General features: G+C 49.0%; 1 protein-coding gene across 2 annotated transcripts in view; it reads left to right on the forward strand.

Moving 5' to 3' along the window:
• Positions 1 to 529: 529 nt before the first annotated feature.
• Positions 530 to 20,072, forward strand: part of ST8SIA2 (ST8 alpha-N-acetyl-neuraminide alpha-2,8-sialyltransferase 2) — a 41,937-nt gene continuing 22,394 nt past the window's right edge. For both annotated transcript variants that reach the window (XM_016197733.2, XM_087829078.1), the window contains exon 1: positions 530 to 663. In XM_016197733.2, coding sequence (XP_016053219.1) covers positions 566 to 663 — 98 coding nt within the window. In that variant the 5' untranslated portion in view covers positions 530 to 565. The remainder of the gene's footprint in view (positions 664 to 20,072) is intronic.

Here is a 20,072-nt window from a genome sequence, read left to right on the forward strand (position 1 = left end):
TGACAGCGCCTCCCCGCCGCACGCCGGGGGCTGTCCCCGGGTGTCGGTCTTTGTGTCGCGAAAACTTTTAGAAAACGAAGAGGCGCCGGACAAAGAGCGGTCGGAGGAGGGCGTTTGCCAGCCGCGGGGTAGCAGGGCGGTGCTCGCCCTTCCCTGGGCTCAGCCGGGCGCCTGGACGCGGCGCCCCGAGCTCGGCCTTCCTAGGCGGGGGTGGCAGGCTCCGGCCACGTCCCGGCGCCCCGGGAGCTGAAAGAAGGCGGCGGGATAGGCAAAGGCGGCTGCCGGACACCGGAGTTGCCGGGGGTGGGAGGAGGCGAGCAGAGGCGCGGAGCAAAGCTGTCAAACTGCGCGGGAGCCCCACGCGGGGCGGGGAAAGGAGGGGGAAAGGGGCGGGGGAGGAGAGGAGGGGCGGGCGGGAGCCGAGAGGGAGCGGCGGGCTCGCGGCGCCCGAGCAACCCCCGCGCTGTCGCCGCCGACTTGCCGGAGCGCGGGTGCCCGCCGCGCCGCCGAGCCCCGCAGCCCGCCACTCGCTCCGGCCCGCGCGCTCTCGGGGCGCGAAGCCACCATGCAGCTGCAGTTCCGGAGCTGGATGCTGGCTGCGCTCACGCTGCTCGTGGTCTTCCTCATCTTCGCAGACATCTCAGAGATCGAAGAAGAAATCGGGTAAATAGCTGCGTCTGGGCCCGCGCCCAGCCTTGGCGGGATCTCTCCCTCCCCGGTACTCTCGGGCACCACCCCCCCGACGCGCTTTGTGTGCGCCGCGCCCCCCTATCGCTGCGTTGGAAAGGTGGGGGACGGTTTGGGTCGCGGTGGCGGTACCTGGGGCCCGGGACGGTTTGATGAGCGACGGGTGGGGGCGCGGCTGCCATGGGGTGTCCCCGGGCGGGGAGCACGGGCAGTCTCCGGCTGGCCAGCGTCAGGGAGCAGTCTCGCCCCCTCCCCCTTCTCCAGAGTGTCCACACGCGACATCGCCTGGGTCGAGGGAGGGCGCCGGGGAGTGTCTAGGGCCGGCAGAGGGGCCCAGAGTGGCGGAGGCAGGAGTTTCTTTGTCTCCCGCTCCGCCGCTTTCTCGCCTTGGCAAAGTGGGCAGGGGACGCGCGGGGATCTCTGCGCTGGGGGAGGGGATCCCCGGCCCGAACGGAGGGCGGGGGCTCTGTATGGGCTCCCGGGAAGGGGAGTGTCCCCAGTACATACAGACACGCACACGCGCCTCCCGCCGACCCGGGAGCCGGGCTTTGGGGGCGCGCTGGAACCGCTAGAGGTGGAGCGCGCGGGGCTGGGCTGACACCTCCGCCCTCACGGGCTAACCCACGGCGCCCCCTGCACCCCCGAGCTCCCGTGCGCTCGCAGCGGAGACTGAGACCTTTCTGGAAAGTCTATACCGCCGCCCGGTGGTCTTCGGGGCCCCCTGGCGCGCCGTCTCGCCCTAGCTTTTCTCTGGATCCCTCCAGAGGTGGGGCGGGGCCGCGAGCCCCTGTCCTAGCGCGGGACTCGCAGGAGCGCGCACTTGCCGCGCAGGACGCACCCGCCGTGGGTCCTGGAGGCTGAGGCTAGCAGCCCGCCTGGCAGCCTCTTGTGTGCACGCGGGGCCGGCCCCCTCCGCTCCCGCACCATGAAAAGCCCCCGACCCGCAGGGGGCAGCGAGGGTTCCGAGGGGCCGGAGGAGGGGAGGTCTCGGAGTGGGCACCAGGTCCCTTCCTCCACGGGGCTAGTGCCAAGCCAGGCGCCCTACTCGAGCGTGGTGCTGCGTGCGCCCCTCCTTTGTCCCATTTGTCATTTCATTCTATGGGTACGAGCTGGCCCCTACGTTGACAGTTCCCTCGGAAAGGAAATGCCAGCCCTAGGCCCAGGATGCGCAGGCCCTGAGCACCCCAACCTGGGGCAGGTGCCACTTCCTGTTCTCTCCTTTCCCCCTGGTCGTCACTGCAACCCCGGAATTCCTCCTGTGAACCCCACCGCACTCCAAGAACCCTGTCCTCTGCCTCTGTCTCTGCATCACCCTCGGTTTCCACCAAGAGCTCCGAAAACTTTCACAAATACGAGTTAATAATACACGGCCGCGTGCCACCAGCTCCCACGCGGAGACAGGGAACAGCTTTCCGTAGCTGTTTAACTCAAAACCGTGGGCAGGAAAGGAAACGGGCTAGCCAGCTTTCGGGTGATGGAAGTCCCAGTCGGGGGCCTTCCTCTAGCCCCCGCCCCCCCAGACATGGGCTCTGCCTGCCCAGGCCACTCACTGACCTCGAGGGCGAGAGGGCGGCCCAGCGGCCCCCCTGTTCTGCTGTAAAACCCTAAGAGGTGCTGCGCTGGCTCACTCATCCCGTGCCCTCCACCCACTGAACTTTCACCGAATCCCTTCCACGTGCCAGGGACTTCTAATTTTCAAAATGCAATCGGAGCATCACTTTGCACATAATGCTGTACTGTCTGCCAGGTGCACTGTAAAGCCCCGCTCTCCACTCAGGTGGCTCCCACAGGGCACCCAGGCATAAGCTCCAAGACCTGAGCCAAGAAGGGCACTCACATACGTATTTAAAACCCAGCGCTCCTGTGCCATGAGGGCCCCCTGGCACTGTTTCATTGGAGGCGTGGGGGGGAGGTCCCTGCCTGGGAAAAGCTGTCAGACAAGTCAAATGTGTTATGTTCCATGGCACTGTCCTTCGCCCTGGGGCCCCTGTTCTGAGGCTGACCCCTGGCTTGGCCACTCCCGACCTGAGACGCCCACCTTCCCCAGTAACAGCAAGCCTGCCCCACACGTGTTGAGCCCAGAGGAGTGGAGACATATCCGGGAGATGCCATGGCTGGGGAAAGAAGGCTATGGAGCAGAGGACGGGAACCCCAGCAGCCCCTCATATCTACTTATACGCCAGGCTTCAAGCTCAGTGACTTATTTAATCCTTGTAACCACTCCAACTTTGAGCAGCCAGGGGGGGCTCCATGCGGTACGTGTCCCGGCCCGGTGACAGCACTGTCTTCCTCACCGTACGCCTTTCCAGGAGACCTCGAACCATTCTGAAGACCGTGGTGTCACTGTACCAGCCCTGCCAGCCTCCCCCAACCTGATCTCCACCTGTGCTGTGGAGGGTCACAAATGCTCTGCCCGCGTCAGCCCTGGAGACGGCAGTGACCGTAAAAGGATGGCTGTTTCTGGAAAACAATGAACAGTGGGGCCCTGTGATTTGCTAGAAAAGAAGGAAGGAACCTCTTTTCAGAGTAAATTTTTCAAGGATTAAGGCATGAGAAGCGAAAGAACAAGAATTATTACGCCTGTATTGTCTGGAGGGACAAGACTGAGACACATTTTCCTTAAGCTCCTGATTCCCTTCCTTAGAAAACGAGGGTTTGACGTGGTGGCCTCAGAGGCCCTGTGGCTGCCCTAGGAAGCGCGTAAGGTATTACGAGGGTGAGGCCTTTCTTCCAAGGGACTTTTCTGGGAGAAACATCTCTTTTCCTAAGTGATGATTTTCAAAGTTACATTTCCACACAGACGACAGCGCGGTGACTGCCAGGGGGAAGGGGGTGCGGCAGGCAGGTGAAGGTAAAGGAGAGAAATGTGATGGAAGGAGACTTGACTTGGGGTGGTGAGCACACAGTACAATATACAGATGGTGTGTTATAGACTGTTCCCCTGAAACCTATATAATTTTATTAACAAACGCCACCCCAATAAATTCAATGAAAAAGAAAAAAGTTACATTTCTAACTCACTTGTGGAAGTGCCTCCCTGAGGCTGAATGCAAAAGGGGAAATGTAGAAAGATAAGTTCTCCGCAAACGCCAAACAAATCCGGGGTTGGGTGGGGCTTTAGGGGGGGGGAAACCTCTGATTAACACATGCAGCACCCCAAATTTTAGAGTCAACTGGATCAAGTTATAAGCTAAATCTTTTTCTAATTGTCCCTTGGGCTTCAGTTTTGAGAGTAACCTCCAAGAGGGGTGTGTGGGCATGACTGGCTTGCCCACCATGGTGTCCCCAGAACCTGGCATTCAGAAGGCACTCAATTAACATCTGTTGGGTGAATATCCTTCCCAGGTCTGGCCCAGTGGTGGGTGCTCGCCATCCTTGGGCAAGGCTGAGACTCAGAGCCTTAGGATGGGAAGGGAGTGTAGGGCTCCCTCTAAGAAACCTCTCTTTTTACAATTAGGTAAATTTGACCCTGAGAAGCAGCACTCTCTGGGTTAAGGACAGGGTCGGCCTGCATGGGTCTCCTTTGTAACTCAGTATAACCCTAGCTCCCAGGTGAGCTCCTCTAATCACATAAGAGGGACAGAACTCTGGTTAAAGAGGAGGTAACTAGTAATAATAAAGTGATTAAGATAATGATGAAGATGAAGATGATGATGGTTATCATCATTTATTGATTTATTGAGTGCTTGCTATGGGCCAAGAGCTATTCCAACTGCCTTGTAGACATCAGCACATGTCATCCTTCTGGCCACTGAATGGTCACCTACCAGTGGCGCTGAGATTTACTCTTTTCTGAGCTCTGTATGCCAGGCACTGTGCTACCTGCTTTAAAGTACTAGTTCACTCAGTCCCCACCAACCTCTCTCAGTGAGGTACTGTAGCTGTGTTAGGTTTATCCGTGAGGAAACTGAGACTCGGAGAGGTTGTATAAATTGCGAGTGATAAAGCAAGTGACCTTAGTTCTACAAGAAATCAAAGCCGTGCACTTGACCACCATGCTAGACTGCCCTGACCCTGAATTCTTTTCCCCTGTAGATCTACCACAGAATAGGTCTCAGAACCAACCTTCCTCACTCATTCCCCAGGGTTCTCCCAAAGGCCCAGGTGAATGAAGAGGCCTGGAGGACTCAGGCTCGTCTCCCTGAAGTGTCCCTCTGGTCCAGTCAAGGTCAGTGTGATGCTACAGGACAGAATGGCACTATCCCGTACCTTTCCAGACAAGCTCACCTGCTGGGGGCCTGAGCATCTCAGATGCACAGGTGTGTCCTTGGGCTGTGTGGGGAAGGAAAATTCCCCTTGCATTGCAAACCTGACTCATGTCACTGGAGGCACCTTTTCCACTTCGACATGCTATTTGACAAGGCACCTGGGGGTCTGGACCAAAGGTGATAGTAAAGATACTTAACAACTGGCCCCTCTTGTGGACTGACCTGTTAGAATGGACATCAACTGGTCAGAACCAGTGCCATCCAATATACTGTGGCCAGGAGTCCTGGTGCCCCAGCCAAACACCAGGTCCTATCTAGGAAAGTCACAGACAAGGGGCTAGCTGTGATATTCAGCTGCTGGCAGCCCAGAGCGAGGCGAGGTGCACCTTTCAATGGATGAGGCCAGGTAGACGTGAAAGGAAATGACCTTTTCTTTGAGCAGCTGCAGCCAGACCCTCAGCTTCTTTTTTTCTAAAGTCCATCCTTCATTTCAGCCCTCGATGCTTTGCTCAAGTATTAACATGATTGGAGAATAAAATAGGAAAGAAAAAGACTCTGGTTTTTATTCATTTGTTCCAAGTCCTTGTTGCCAACGATTCCTCGCATCAAATTTAAATTGTAAGTAGATATTCAGCCTAGAGAGCAATTCACCACTTACGGTCTCTCTCTCTCCTGTTATAAAGCAGGCTTGCTAGGTTTTAAAATTGTTTGGGTCTTACAAATTGGGGATGTTGTAAATTGCAAATTATAAATACTTCTCAGAGAGAGTGGCATTTTACAAAGGCTCCCGTTGCTTTTATCGCGGTGACAAGGTAATGCCTAAGCTGGCCCCTGCCTCCCTCTTCGGTCTTCCTGGGCTCCAGCCATTCTGCGTTGCTCAGTTTCCAGAATGCACTGCGACTTCAAGCATCGGCGCCTTGGCACATGTCTTGCCTCTATTTGGAACAGCCTCCTTGCACACACTGCCTTCCTGACTCCCACCCCACCCTATCCTTTCCTCCCCAGATCCTCCTGCAAGGCTAAGGGCTGGTATGGCCACCTGTGCAAAGCATTCTCAGACCCCATACCCTCCTCAGACCAGTATCCTGTGGAGACGGGCTCAACAATTACGTTTTAATTTTTCTCTATCCCCAGCCCCTGGTGATAAGTATATGGTTTATTAAATGAAGCCCATAAAGTATCTTTGGAATGAACTCAAGCCTAGGGCATGACAAAAATGAGCATTCAGCCTTCTGCCCCCCAAAGGTCCATACTGTTCTAATAGCAACCAAACACCTTGCACTTGCTCAGAAAGCCCACTGCTTTCCCAACAGGCGGGCCCAGCCTAGATAAGGGCATCGTGATCATCCTAGCATGCTGGTCAGCAGGCCAGGGGAAATGAAAGGCCCTTTCTAGTTTGTAAGAGAGAAGGAGCCAGTGATATGTTCCCACCGCCGGTTCAGCTAATAAGCAGATGTAGAAGCCCACCGCCAAGCCTCGGTCGGGCTCTTTACTCTCTAGTAGTCCTTTCTGGCCCGGCCACCGCCCCCAGCCACCTTCCTTCTGCCTGGGGACGAAGTGCCAGCTCTGTCCATCTTTATCACCTTACTGGCTTCTGTACTGGCATTAAGAGCAGGCTTAACTTGGGGCTTAACTCTTTCCTTTTAAGGGCTGGTCCCCAGAAAGGATGCTGGAAGTCATGTGTTTGAAATATTGAGGGAACAAGAAAGGTGAGGCCAGGTCCGTGTGTTTCATCTCGAAGACTTTTCTTAAGCACTTGTAAGCGATGTTTTGATTTTCAAACACTGGTCAAACCAGGGGATGGGCATGGATCGGTCAAGACTTGTGGCAGCTGTGTGGCCCCTAGACAAGCTGAGGAGCCTCATATCTCTCAGCTCTCTCAGCAAAAGCGACTTAGACAGACAGATGGGAAGAGCAATGAAAATGACCGAGGGAGTGGCAGGGACCCGAATGCCGTGGGGGGTGATGCGTCAGGAGACAGGCCCATCTCCCCAAGAGAAGCCCCAGGGTGGGACGCTTAGGTGCCATCTGTGCCCAGGGAAGCCATCCCGTGTCTGAATGACTGCCGGTCTGGGGCTTGTCCTTAAGTGTTGGGATTAGTCACTCTCCTGGGTGGCAGCTGGGCTGGTTTTAAATTCTCCCCAGTGGCCTGCAATTCGTCACTCGGCTAGGAAGCTGCCTGGTGTCCTGACGGGACCTGTTTGTCCCAGCATTTTCTCAGTGTCAGCTTTCACAGACTTCACCATGGCGAAGGGGACTGCTCCAACTGGGGAGAGAGCACTAGTCTATATTCTGAGATGCTATTCTTTTCTTCTTTTGGGCACTGACAGTCCTTCTTTCCTGAAAGAGGGTGATGGTAGATAATACTTGTGATTGTCTTCCTCAGCTGGAGAGGTTGGTTAACCTATGACTCCCCAACCTCAATTTTCCAGGAATATTACTGACCCCTGAAATCCAACAGTCTGGCTCTGAGTTTACCTGGAAGAGCCCCTCACACATCTTTTCCCTGTCAGCAGAGAATTACCACAGTCATATTGGGCATGTCTGCGTGTGCCAGGTGATATCCTAAGCCCTTTAGCTATAGTCACGCCTGTCATCTTCCCAGCGACCCCATGAAGTCTGAGTTATTGTTATCTCCACTTTATGGGTGAGGAAGCTAAGCCCCCAAGCAGTTAAGTAACTCAGCCAAAGTCACAGAGCTAGTAAGTTGCAGTGATGGGGTTTGAACCCGGTTTCCAGGGAACAAGGAGAACTCTCCAAAAATGATGTGCTAAGTGACACTGAGTGGGGAAAATATGCATGCTCGGATTTCCAAAGGATAAAGCTTGGAAACACGAAGGTCTATGGGGGAGAATCTGGAAGCAGCAACACTGAAAGAGACCTGAGGGGACAGTGTGCTACAGGTGAGGCTGTAATGGAATACGGCAGCCCCAAATGATCGATACAATTTAGGGTTGTCAGCCCCGGATCACCTTATTGCAGGACAGTGATCCCACCACACACAGACTGTGCCTTCTCTCTTTCCCTCTCCTCCAGCCACCTCCTTGCCCCCACTGAGTCTCACCGGAATGGCTCTGGAGCATGGTATTTGTTTGACTGTCTCATTACAGGGGGTGGGGGGAGCTGAAGGAAGAGAAAAACAACACAGTGATTAAGGCCTGGAGGAATTTTCTTCTGGGGAAAGAGAAGGGCTCCAGCAGTCAGCTTCCTTAGGCCCAGTGGAGCCTGGCAAGGACGGAAGGATGTGGTGAGGGAGGAGACGGACTTTTGCAGAGGAGATGGTACAGGTCAGTGAGCCCCATATCCCAGGGTGGGCATCGATCGTGCCTGCAGTTCTGCTGAGAGCTCCATGGGTCACTTGCTAAACCCTCCTAACCCTGTCTGCCCATTTGCAGATGAGGAAACAGAGGCTCAGAGAGGTTCCAGGACTTGCTAAGGTCACACAGCCAGGAAACAAGGAGCTCGGATTTCAACTGGGTTTGCCTGACTCCAGGGCTCACACTACTGACTCCTAATTACTTTTGTACACTGAAGTCACTGGGCTCCTGTGCCTCTTTCTCCTGCGGCCCTGGGCCCCCTACACTCTCAGTTCCATTTTCTGTACCACACAAAGTTTGTACAAAGAAGCTGGAAACATTTGAGATGATGGAAACAACTCATGACAGGTCAGAGGAGCCTCCCAGTCACAATGGGGCATTGCCATTGGGAACAACATGTCAGTGGACGTTGAAGAAGGGGCGGCCACCCTTGGAGTCTGCCCAGTGAGGTGTGGGAGCTTGTTATTAGGTTTCCCCATCTCCAATTTCAAGAACAAGAATATTGGCTGTGCTCGGAGAAGCGATACCCAGGATTAATCCACACCTTTCTCGGTAAATGCCAGCAAAGCTTAAATAATGAAGGGAGGAGACATAAGATATCCCGAGAAAATGAGTCGGTAAATTGATAGGGCGGGTGACTTTCGTTTGCTCTTCTCCTGTACGCAGCAAAGTTCCTTCCTCTGCACCTCTGAGGTTCCAGAAGTTTGGGGGTTGACTTCATGTAGACTTTGGATAATGCCTGATCTGTCCCCTAACCAGTAAAGACTGCCTGGCAGGTGCTCAAGACACACTGATTTAAGAGTGGAATTTTGGTTTTAACAAAACAACATCAATGTATTATTTAATTAAAAAAATAGTACAGTACAAAAAGCATGGTGGGAAGGGGGGAAAGAAGAAAGGACACAAACCTACAATTAGCAAAATAATAACATTTCTTGCTATGAGTATATGTGGACACACCTTCTGGAAGTCAGAGCTGTGGAACGCGCGCATATACACTTTTTTGCGGGTACTCTGTAAATGCCGTTGGCCTGCCTGCCTGTTCCCATTCAGTGGAGGGGCCCATAGGGCTCATGAAAGCCTGAACCACATGGGTGGGAGGCACAGAGTGGTAGGGCAGGGAGACATGGAGGAGGCAGGCTGGAGATGAAGGGCAGACAGCCCAGAGCACTCCTCCCTTCCAGATCCAGGTTCCTCGCTGCCCCTTTCCTTACCATCTGCCTGTCTGGTTCAAGGGTGAATCTGAAAAGAGAAGAGGGCCCCCAAATGCTGATCCTGAGATCTGGCTCCTGCGTGGCTGGGAGTTGTTGAGATAGAGCTGTCTCTTCCCTTTTAGGCTCATGCCACTCAGTTCCCATATGAAAACTCGTAGCAGCACATGCTTTGGGTTCCAGTGGCAGGATGTGCAGAGCTGTGGTGCAGCACCGTCTGAGGTTGTTAGAAGCTGTGCTGGCCCCACCCCAGAGTTTCCGATTGAACAGGTCTGGGTGGGGTCTGAGCCTTTCTGTCACCAAGGTGATGCTGATACCTTTGGTCCTTCCGAGGACCACACTGGGAGAGCCACTGGGCTAGAGCCTTGTCACTCAAAGTGTGGTCCTCAGATCAGCAATATGAACATCATCTGAAGTTTTGGAAGAAATGCAAAATCTGGGGCCTCATCCCAGACTCAGACCTAAAGAAACTGAACCTGCATCATAATAAGACGCCAGGTAATTTGTATAACTCTCCCAGTATTGGTGGACATAACTGGTTTCCCAGCTTTGTGCAGAGTCCCGGCCGAGGCAGTGATCTTGGTCCACCAAACCAGGGCAAACTTGTCTGAGGATCTCTGTTGCCCATCACAGAGTCAGTCTACAGTGACCCTCAAATGGATGTCAGAAAAATTAATAATAATTATTATTACAGACACTTGCTGGATGCTTGTGTGTGCACCAGGAGTTTTTCATACATCATTTCACACCTTTATTATAAAACCCCTGCAAACCCACTTTATGGGCAAGTAAGTTGAGACAGGTAAAGTAACTGCTTAATAAAAACAGAAAAGAGGACTGGGTTTTATCAGGGTCTGACCACTGTTTCCCAGGTGTCAGGATTTAGCCCTGGGGACTGGGCTGCTTCTCTCTCTTTGTTCCTCACCCACATGAGGCCCAAGGAATGAGGTAAAGCACAGAGACATCCTAGCCAAGGGTTGAACTGATTTTAAAGAAGTTTAAGGAGACTACAGTGTGTCTGTATGAGAAACAGCTCAGGTCAGAACAGCGACAGAAATCTCCAGAGAAGCTGGTCAGCAAAGCACTCCTAGGCTGTGTCCTTAAGCCCTCGTGAGCTTGGCTAAGATGTGATCACTTGCACGGCCAATGGCCCCACTTCACAGTTGGCACACACAGTAACAGTTCCCTAGAGTTTTGAGGGTGCCTGAGTGGTTTTCGTGGCTTGCCCAGCCTGCAGTCTAATTCCAAACTCCACTCTCAGTTATGAAAAATGGAGGAATGGAGGGGGGAGGCCTCTAGGGGTGGTTGAAGGCAAGTGTAGGGGACCTTTTAGAACCGATGTGCTCCTTCAGATAAAGACAGCCTCCCGGCAGGCTGGAAGCCAAGAACATAATTGTATTTATTTTTGCCATTACTTTCTATTTAGGGCAAGGGATAGTGGTATTCTATTTATGATAGTGATATCAAGATTCCTTTTATGATAAATTCATTTATGTTTCCGAGTGAGTCAATTTAAAGAAAAGTAGTAAGTCAATAAAGTAAAATTATGCAATCACATGAGGCAGACCAGGAAAACGAATGAAGCCTATGCAGTGACCACACTTGGCCTTCCTTCCTCCACATGGCATTACCTGCCCTGTGGTGGCAAAGCTGTGACAACTCCTTGCAAAGCTTCCAGAGAGAGCAAGTTCATCTTTTCCAGAAAAAGTACCAGATATCATTTCCCACTGTATGTGGGGAATTGCTCAATGCACAAACAAAGCATCCTCCAATCAAACAGTCTTGTGGACGACTTAAAAGGCAAGGATGATTTCAGCCCAAAGGCTCCCCACCCCAGCAGCACCATTCAGTTAGCCCCCATCCTGCAGCCTCTTGCACTCTCTCCTCCTTTTGCAAGTCCTCACACTCCCTAGTTCTTGCTGTGCCCTTCTATCTTGCTAGACTGTAGCCCTAAGGGGCCAGGACCATTTCAGGACCTGTTCTGCATTGCGCCTCCAGCTCCTTGCACGGAGCCTGGCGGAGAGTCAGTGCTGCCTTGGAGAACAAAGGAAGGAAAGGAGGGAGGGCAGGAAGGAGGGACTTAATTCCTGGAAGCTCAGAAAGGTCCTTGCTACCTACATTCTGCAATTAGTTATATAGTGTTGACCTCTGGACAACTCGGGGGTTAAGAGCACGACCCCCTTTGTAGTCGAAAATCCACGTATAACTTTTGACTCCCCAAAACCTAACTACTAATAGCCTACGGTTGACATAAACAGTTGATTAACACATATCTTGTATGTTATATGTATTATATACCGTATTCTTACAATAAAGTGAGAGGAAAGAAAATGTCACCAAGATCATCATAAGGAATAGAAAATACACTTACAGTATTGGAAAAAAATAGGCATATAAGTGGATCCGTGCAGTTGAAACCCTTGTTCAAGGGTCGACTGCATTTCTCTCCATGACCAAAGGAGAGGAAGTATGGTGGGTTATGTGAGCTCCCGCATAAATGTCTGGTTTGAAATCTATGGCGCTCCATCTTATTTAAGATGAAGCCATTTCCTTTACCCCATTCCGTAAAGAAAGACCAGCCCACAGATAAAGTAAGTATTGTTAGCAGGGCGATTCATGGTTCTATACAGGCTCCATGGCCTAGTACACAGAAGCCAGAGGACTGGAGGGATGTGGCCAGAATTGGGAATCAGCTGAGCTGGCTGCCGGCAGGCTGCGATCAAGCTGATAACGGGGAGATTAATAAGGATCCACAAGCTCCTGCATCCTATAGCATCAAGGAGGGTTTTTTAATCAATGCTGGTCTCGCTGGCTTAATAGTACCTAATCTTACCTTTTGAAGCTGGAACATTTCGGAGCTGAGATCAATTGAGATAAAATAAAGTAAAATGTATTGACTTTTGGATTTGGGGTCTTCATCAGAGCCCCATTGTGCCGTGTTGTTTTTATTTCCTGTCTTGGAAATAGGTGGAGATTGGCCACTGGAGAGGATGGTTCCACCTGGACTCGGTGCTGGACTATTTACTTCTGTTCTGGTTTTTTCATCTTACACAAGATGATTTTTCACAAGGGAAGGATCCATTCCTGCTCTGTTTATCACTGTACACCCAGAGCATGGCACCTGGCAAGTGCTCAATGACTGTTCTTCAAATGCAGCGTTTCTGTGTAACCAGCACACTGTCTGCACGGGGCCAGTCTGCTGGAAAAGCCCATGTTTCCGATCAGGTGCAGCTGTACAAGGCACTCGCGGCAGCCCTGGTACCTGGCTTCTGTGACAGCTCCTCTGGGCTTCTGTGGTCACCACAAAGCTGCATGAGTGAAATGCATCTGCCTCGCTACATGCAGGGGTTTACAAGCCCTGTGCTAGATGCTGGGGACACGCAGAGATGAGCGCAACACATAGAAAGTGCCCGAGGAGTCTGCGGTCTGGCAGGGGAGAGAGTTCTTGTGCGGTCATGAGGAACATGTCTGGAGTCAGAGCTCAGAGATCAGGGCTTTTCGTGTGAATCTGCTACCATCAGGTCCTTGACCTTAAGGAGAAGCTCTTGCCCGTCTTTGAAACGAGGTTTAGACGAAGGCACAGGTCTTCTCTAGCTCTAAAGCATCACAGCTGGGCACCACCCTCAATGGGCTTCCCTGTTGAAAGGGGAGTCCACACTCACTGGAAATAGCTAATCCTTTAGCTTTGCTTCTAACTTCTTTGCTCTAACATTTTAGAGCAGGGCAGTAAATAGGTGCTGACCTATTCTCATCCACTCCCTGCTCTACGCTGAGAAGGCCACTAAAGAGAAGAGGAAGGCGAGCTCGCACACTGAGCGCTTACTCTGAAAGTGCCCTGGTTTGGATGATAAATTATTGGGCCCCCCTGGTTGCAGGTGACAGTTTCATGATGAGAAAGGGTCAGGAATAAGCATGGTAGGAAATGCTTGGCATCAGCATGACTTGTTTATTTGCATTTCTTTACATACTTTTCTAGAAAGACTAGGGAAATTGGCTGGAACCTAATCAAAGCCTTAAGTTCTCATGGAAGTTTCCTGAAGTTGAGCAGAAAGAAGGACCCAGAGTGAACTGGCACCTTTTTGTACTCTGATGGAAGCTGATTAATAAGCACAAGTTTGCTGAACTCAAGACAGATGGCTAAATCAAATCAAGCTAGTATTTAACATGAAGGAAGGGAGCATGGCAGAGAAAGGAGCTGAGTAGTCAGTAAGGGGAGCTCAGGGCAGAAGAGACACCCATGAGCTGGCTGACTTAACCTCCCCGTTGGCATCTACAGCATCCATGGAAGCCCGATTGTCATGGAAACACCAATGTCAAGGCTGAAACCCAACTGGTCTCTTCAGAGCTCTGTGCCCAGCATTGTTTCAGTATCTGGGAAGGTCAAGAGCTTTGGTACAGTCATAAGACTTGCTCTCAAGGAAAAGGTGTCTCAGAGACTGCTGAGAACACGGATACAGACATTAGGCCTGACATGAGCAAGAAGTTCGTTGAGTGGGTGGAACTGGAGAACATTAACAAATTGGTGATTGGCATGGGTGGCACTGGGACTAAATATAACTTTGGTGCAAGCATCATACTAGCAGTATCACTCGCTGCCTCTAAAGCTGAAGCTGCTGTGATGTTTACAGTCACACGGAGTCCCCTCTGGCAATCCAGAAGTGACCACCCAGTTCCAGCTTTCAGAGTAAGCCACGGTGGTTTCCACACTGGTAATAAGCTGGCAGTGCGGGGGTTCATGGTCCTCCCTGTTGGAGCTGTGACTTTAGGAAAGCTGTGCTCATGGGAGCTGACACCTACCTCAACCAGAATGATGTCATCAAGGAGAAATATGGCATTTTGGAGAGGGGCATTTTGGTCTTAACATTCTAGGGTAGGGGGACAGCAAAGTATTGCTCACAGGTCAAATCAGCTACCTGCTATCATGTGGCCCTCAAGCCAAGTTGATTTGAGGTTTTTAAATAGTTGGGAAAAATCAAAATAACTATAACATTAATATAGAGTGTTTTACAATATGTCATGCACTGAAATCTCTACATTCATTAGCTCACATAGTCTTTCCAACAACCATAAAGTAGATACTGTTACTTATTTTATAGGTGAGGAATCAAAACAGAAGCTTTGCTAATGATGATTTCGGCTAGAATTCAGACCCAGAGACCCTTATCTCAGAGCTTGTGCTCTCTACTGGCTTCTCATACACAAAGTTCTCCATCACTTTGTGGGTAGGTAGAGTGTAGATCCAAAAGAGAGACTTAGGTAACACATTTCAGTGAATTCACACAGGGGGGAGATCAAAGTGTGTCAGAGAAGCAAGGAAAGGCTTGTAGACGAATGAGGCCACCTTTCTCTCATGGTGCCAAGAACATCAACTTTGAACCTCAATTGAGCAAAACCTTTCCCCCAAAGAAGAAGTACATTCTTCTCACATAAATCTATTACTGAAAAAGTATTCAATTATTACTATATTTTTAATTTCATCAATAAAAAATTTGTGGAAATTTGTTTTTGCTCTTGTTGCTTAAGTAGATGCACCTACATAAGATCTTCAATTTTTCCTCTCGCCCCACAAAACCTAAAATATGTGCTGTCTGGACGTGTAAAGGAAAAGTTTGCCAACTCATATCCTAGAAGACACAGAACCTTGGGGTTGCAGTGGGATGAACTGGAAAGCCTGGCTACACTTATAAGGAGGCATGGATGCCGTGCCTCTAGTTTTTAGTCTGGAAAGTATGACCTTGAACTTCAGGTCTCCTGATGACTCCTGTTACATCTCTAACTAGCTGATGAATGGGTATAAGTTTTTTATCAAGGACTACCCAATAGGGTCCACTGAAGATGCCTTAGACCAGGATGACTGGGAAGTTTGGAAGAAGTTCTCACTAGTGCAGGAGGTATCCAGGTGGTAGGGGGTGACTCAGAGTCAGCCCCTCACCAAACCAAAATGAGTCACCAAGCCTATGGACAAGAAGTCATGCAACTGCCTCCTGCCCAGAGTGAATCAGAGAGAGACCCATCAGGAATGCAGATTGGTCTAGTCCAAAGATGGGGCACCACGTTTCCCACTGTGCTAGGACAACTAAAGAGACTTTCACTGCCAGCCCCATGGTGAGGCTCTGCACTGGATCATCCAAGGCTGGGCCCCTTGCCCATCTGAGCGCTTGGCCAAGCACAACCAGCCCCTCAGATGGACAGGACATGAGCAGCAAAGCTCAATTTTTCCAGCAGCAACTTCAGGAAGCTCCTACTCAAGTCAGCTCTGGGCAGGAGAGAGCCTTTCAAGCGCTGGTCAGCTGATGGGGCCTCTGATCCTGCTTTAATCACAGGTGCTCAAGGCTCCAGACACGATACTTCAAAGTGGCCTTTCCTTCTCCTGTCCCTCTCCTGTTCTGCCTCCTTGGAACTGCAGCATCAAAGCCAGGCTTCCGATACATGCTACTACATGGGTGAACCTTAAAAACATTCTACGTAGCAAAAGCAGCAAGACACAAAGGACAAATATGGTATGATTCCACTTACATAAAATATCTAGAATAGGCAAATTCATAGAGATAGAGGGCTGGTGGGGAGGGATTGGGAGGTTATTGTTTAATGGGTATAGAGTTTCTATTTGGGGTGATAAAAATCTAGAGAATAATAGCAGTGATGGCTACACAACATTGTGAATATACTCATGCCACTAAAGTGTACACTTAAAGGGGTTAAAATGGAAATTCTAGGATATATTTTATCACGATAAAAAAAATACTCTTGAACTCTGTTGGAAGCTGTAGCTCTGTTCATATGATGGACTCCAAATAAATCACCCCTTTCCTTGCTTTTCTCTCCACCCTCTGACTGTGGGGCCATAACCTATAGTGTGTCCCTTGGGGGTCAACAAGCAGGAACCCCAGTGGCTTACACACAAATTGAAAAAAGCATTCAGTGTCCTCCCAAAACCGTGAAGGAGAGACCATCTGCAAATTCATGAATTGTGCTTTAGTTTAATCTTCCGTTTTCAAGTCTAATCAACTGTTTACGTTGGGTCCAGACTCTTAATTAAAGCTGTCAGTGCCTGTGAGTTCATTTACTGAGCCTGACTCTCCAGTGAGAAATGGAGAATGTGGGTGATTCTAACACCACAAAAGACCCTAGGCTTGGATGAAGAGGCCAAACAAAAATGAAGTTTTCAAGTTTACTAGCTGCTTTTTACTAAAAACAGACCCAACTGTGCTTGGTGTGTTTTTTTAACATGTCATTTTTATGTATTGTCTTAGTTTACTGTGTATACTCTACTTGGAGGGATATTATGTTGTTGGTGGAAAAAAGAGACATCCTAAAATGTAGAGCTTTAAAGTAGTCAGCCTCTGTCATCATTCTGGCTGAGAAACCTTAGCAGGGTAGCGTGGACAGTGGTTATTATTAATATTATACCTTGCTTTATAGAGTTCCTCATAGTGTGCCAAGTGCTTTCCCATGTATTTTCTCATTCAAATGATCTAAGCATCTATGTTTCTGTGATTTCAGCATGTTATGAATTATCTTTAGCAGAATTTTCTCAATCATCTTACTCTGTCATTCGACCAAGCAGGTATCAGCATTCACAAGGGCTGTAAGCTTATTTTAATAACATTGGAGGCAAAAGCTAATTAGGAAAAGAACCCTTGCCATTTCATGTGATTCATTTTGAGCCAAATATCTGCAGCCTGGGAGTCCTTGGATGATGGTCGGTTCCGTTCTGTGGATATCTGAGAGGTATAACTGTGTCTTGTTCAGGTATAAATAATATGCAGGAACACGGCGCGCAAACTGCAGGGAACTTCGGAAGGAAAGTCCCATGTAATGTTGACGTTAGATTGGATTTACTGAGCCCTGGTTAGGCAAGGTACTGTGCAAGGCTAAGAAAGTGAACAAACCCCCTTGTTTTAATATAGGTTTTATTATTCAGGTATGATCAGGCCAACAGATTAGGAGACTACTGCCTTTGAAAAGATAGTTTGTTGTATTCCTAGATCACAAGAGGAGGGGCACACCACACCATGCAGGGCCACCTGGAGAAGCACCAGGTCGCTCACAAGGCAGGGGGTGAGGGGAACTATGATCAAGAGCCTTTACTGTGGTTTCTGTGGGAAGGAAGGGTGAGGCAGGGCAAGCGGACTTAGGATTGGCTAGTTTGAATAATTTCAGTGGGCTCTGAGGCATAGGGGCTGTCCCCAGTTGTCTAGTACCTGGCTCTGGGGTAAGTAAGGCAGGGGAATAGTTGTACAGAGTGTGAGACCCCGATAAAGGAGATGGCAAGGGTGTGGGCTCCAGATGGGTTGACTTGCATTTGAAAGGTGCACTCCAAGGCCCGTTGTTGAGCATCTTTAGGAACTGGCTGACCCTGGTTCCATTAACCAGACAGATGCATCCATGTGGTGCTCTCCTCAGCTGGAGCCCTCTCAGAATTCATGAAAGACACTGACCAGGATTGGTTGAGGTTTGCTTTTTGTATAAGCAGAGTTTTAAATTTTTTATGAAGTCAAATTCATCTACATTTTTCTCTTACAATTTCTTCTTATACTTCTGAATTTAAAAAGTCTTTCACACACATTCCTCATATCTTATCAAAGATTTAATAAATATTCTCTTCCATTTTCTTACCAATTTCTTACGGATTGCCTTCTTTAAATTTTTTAAATTTATAATTTTTTATTATTTAAATAAATTATTTATAAATTTTTATACTGTTAATATATTAATATATAACATGTATTACATGCAATATACTATATAGTATAATACATTATATTATTAATAATTTTATTTATACATTTTTATTTTTTACTTATAATTTAAATATTATTTAATTCAGTCTGTAAGTATTCTTGGTAATAATGTAAGACAATTTTAGGTATTCCATTGATAAATATTTTTGTGTTAATGATTTTGTATGTTTTTTCAAATGGGTATATAATCATAGTACCAAACCTATACTTTCACAGATGGCATTGGCTTAGAGTAAGTTTTTAAAGATGATTCCACTTTAAAATTTAAGTAGATAATAGTGTGGGTAAGTAACAAACATAGCAAACTGTTGATAGGGATATGAGAACTACTGAAACTTGGGAAACACTAGTTAAATCCACTTGAAATTTATTTTGCTGTCTAGAATAGGGTTAACACTCAACCGATTCCCCCAAACTCACCTCCAGATCAGAAACCAACTACTCCAAACCAATTACTGAATTTCTCATTGATAATGATTTATAAAAATCATATATCAACTCTTATATGCAGCATTTCTGGATGGCCTTTTTTGTTCCATTAACCTTTCATTGGTCTTAAACTATTACCACATTTTTAATTACTGTACTTGACTTAATGTCTGGCCCAGCAGGTCTTCCCTCCCTGCAGGGAAGGTTGATTTTGAGAGCTGGGGTCAGAATAGGAGACATCAAAGGTCAGTGACATGTGGACAGCAGCGTGCCCAGGAAGCCCCTGGGGCCTGACCCGACTGGGTTATGGTTGCAGAGCCAGAGCTGGCCAGATTTTCCCAGACCCCGAGTTAGAAGTCAAGAGCTCCGCTGTCCGAAGTGGAAATAGGAGGGACAAAAAAGAAATAGTAGGTATTAATTTAAAGTGTGAAGAACCAACAATGCTTTGTGTAATTAAGGACTAGACTGGGAATGATGACATTGGAGACACTGGGAAAGTCACAGCTTCCTTTCTGTTGTCTGGTCATCTGGCTGTGAAATAGGACAGTATTGCCTGTTGCCAAAAAGTTTAAAAAGATATTTAAGTATATCAGGAAGACAAGCCTATGTGTTTATACACACACACACACACACACACACACACACACACACACACACTATACTACAAGTATGCTGAGCCTGAAGCAAACCGATGGAAACATCCAGACTTCAGACCAGCGTGGAGATGGGCATTAACCCCCACAGAGAGTCCTTGTTAAAGCACATTAGCCCTAAAATGCACAGCTTCCCAGCGACCTCGATTGTTTCTTTGCACCAACACCTAGACTGGCAGGCTAGGTGGGACTTACAAAAACGAGAAAGTACGAAGCGGTATCTCCTCAAACAACACATCCTGTAACCAGTAGGAAAAGATGAGTTAACTTAAAATAATTCGTTTCATATACAACTTTTTAAAACCAGTACACAGGGCACAGAGTGGGCGAGGTACGAGGGTAAGATGGATTCGTCCACACCCTGGCCCAGGGTGATAGCAAAGCAGGGCGAGACTTCATGGCCGATAGCTCAGGTCCAGAATGGACTCTGACAGAACTGAATGGATGGTGGGGCTGGAAGGGGCCTTAGGAAACTTTTACTTCACAAACTTATCCTCCAGAGGAACAAGCAAAGGGCCCCATTAGTCACCCAACTCCTGCTCCCCGCAAAGTGATACCACTTAATATTATTTCTCTTGCCACCAAAAGCCAAATGTTATCACATTTGGTTGGAGGCACGGCTAGGTCATCTTGCTGCCTCTGTGGAACTTCTGGTGTCTCAAGTTTGGCAAGAACATCATGGACGACATCTTAGCACGTGTGAGCGAAAGCCAGAGAACCCAGGGAGCAGATACTGAGACATGCTAAGGAACGGTGTCCTAAAGGACTTTGTCTCAAGGCTCAAATGGAAGTCTCAAGTGGAAACCTTGGTGTGAATTAAACT

The sequence above is a fragment of the Miniopterus natalensis genome, chromosome 22 (genome assembly GCF_054644295.1).
Source record: "Miniopterus natalensis isolate mMinNat1 chromosome 22, mMinNat1.hap1, whole genome shotgun sequence".
Lineage (NCBI taxonomy): Eukaryota > Metazoa > Chordata > Mammalia > Chiroptera > Miniopteridae > Miniopterus > Miniopterus natalensis.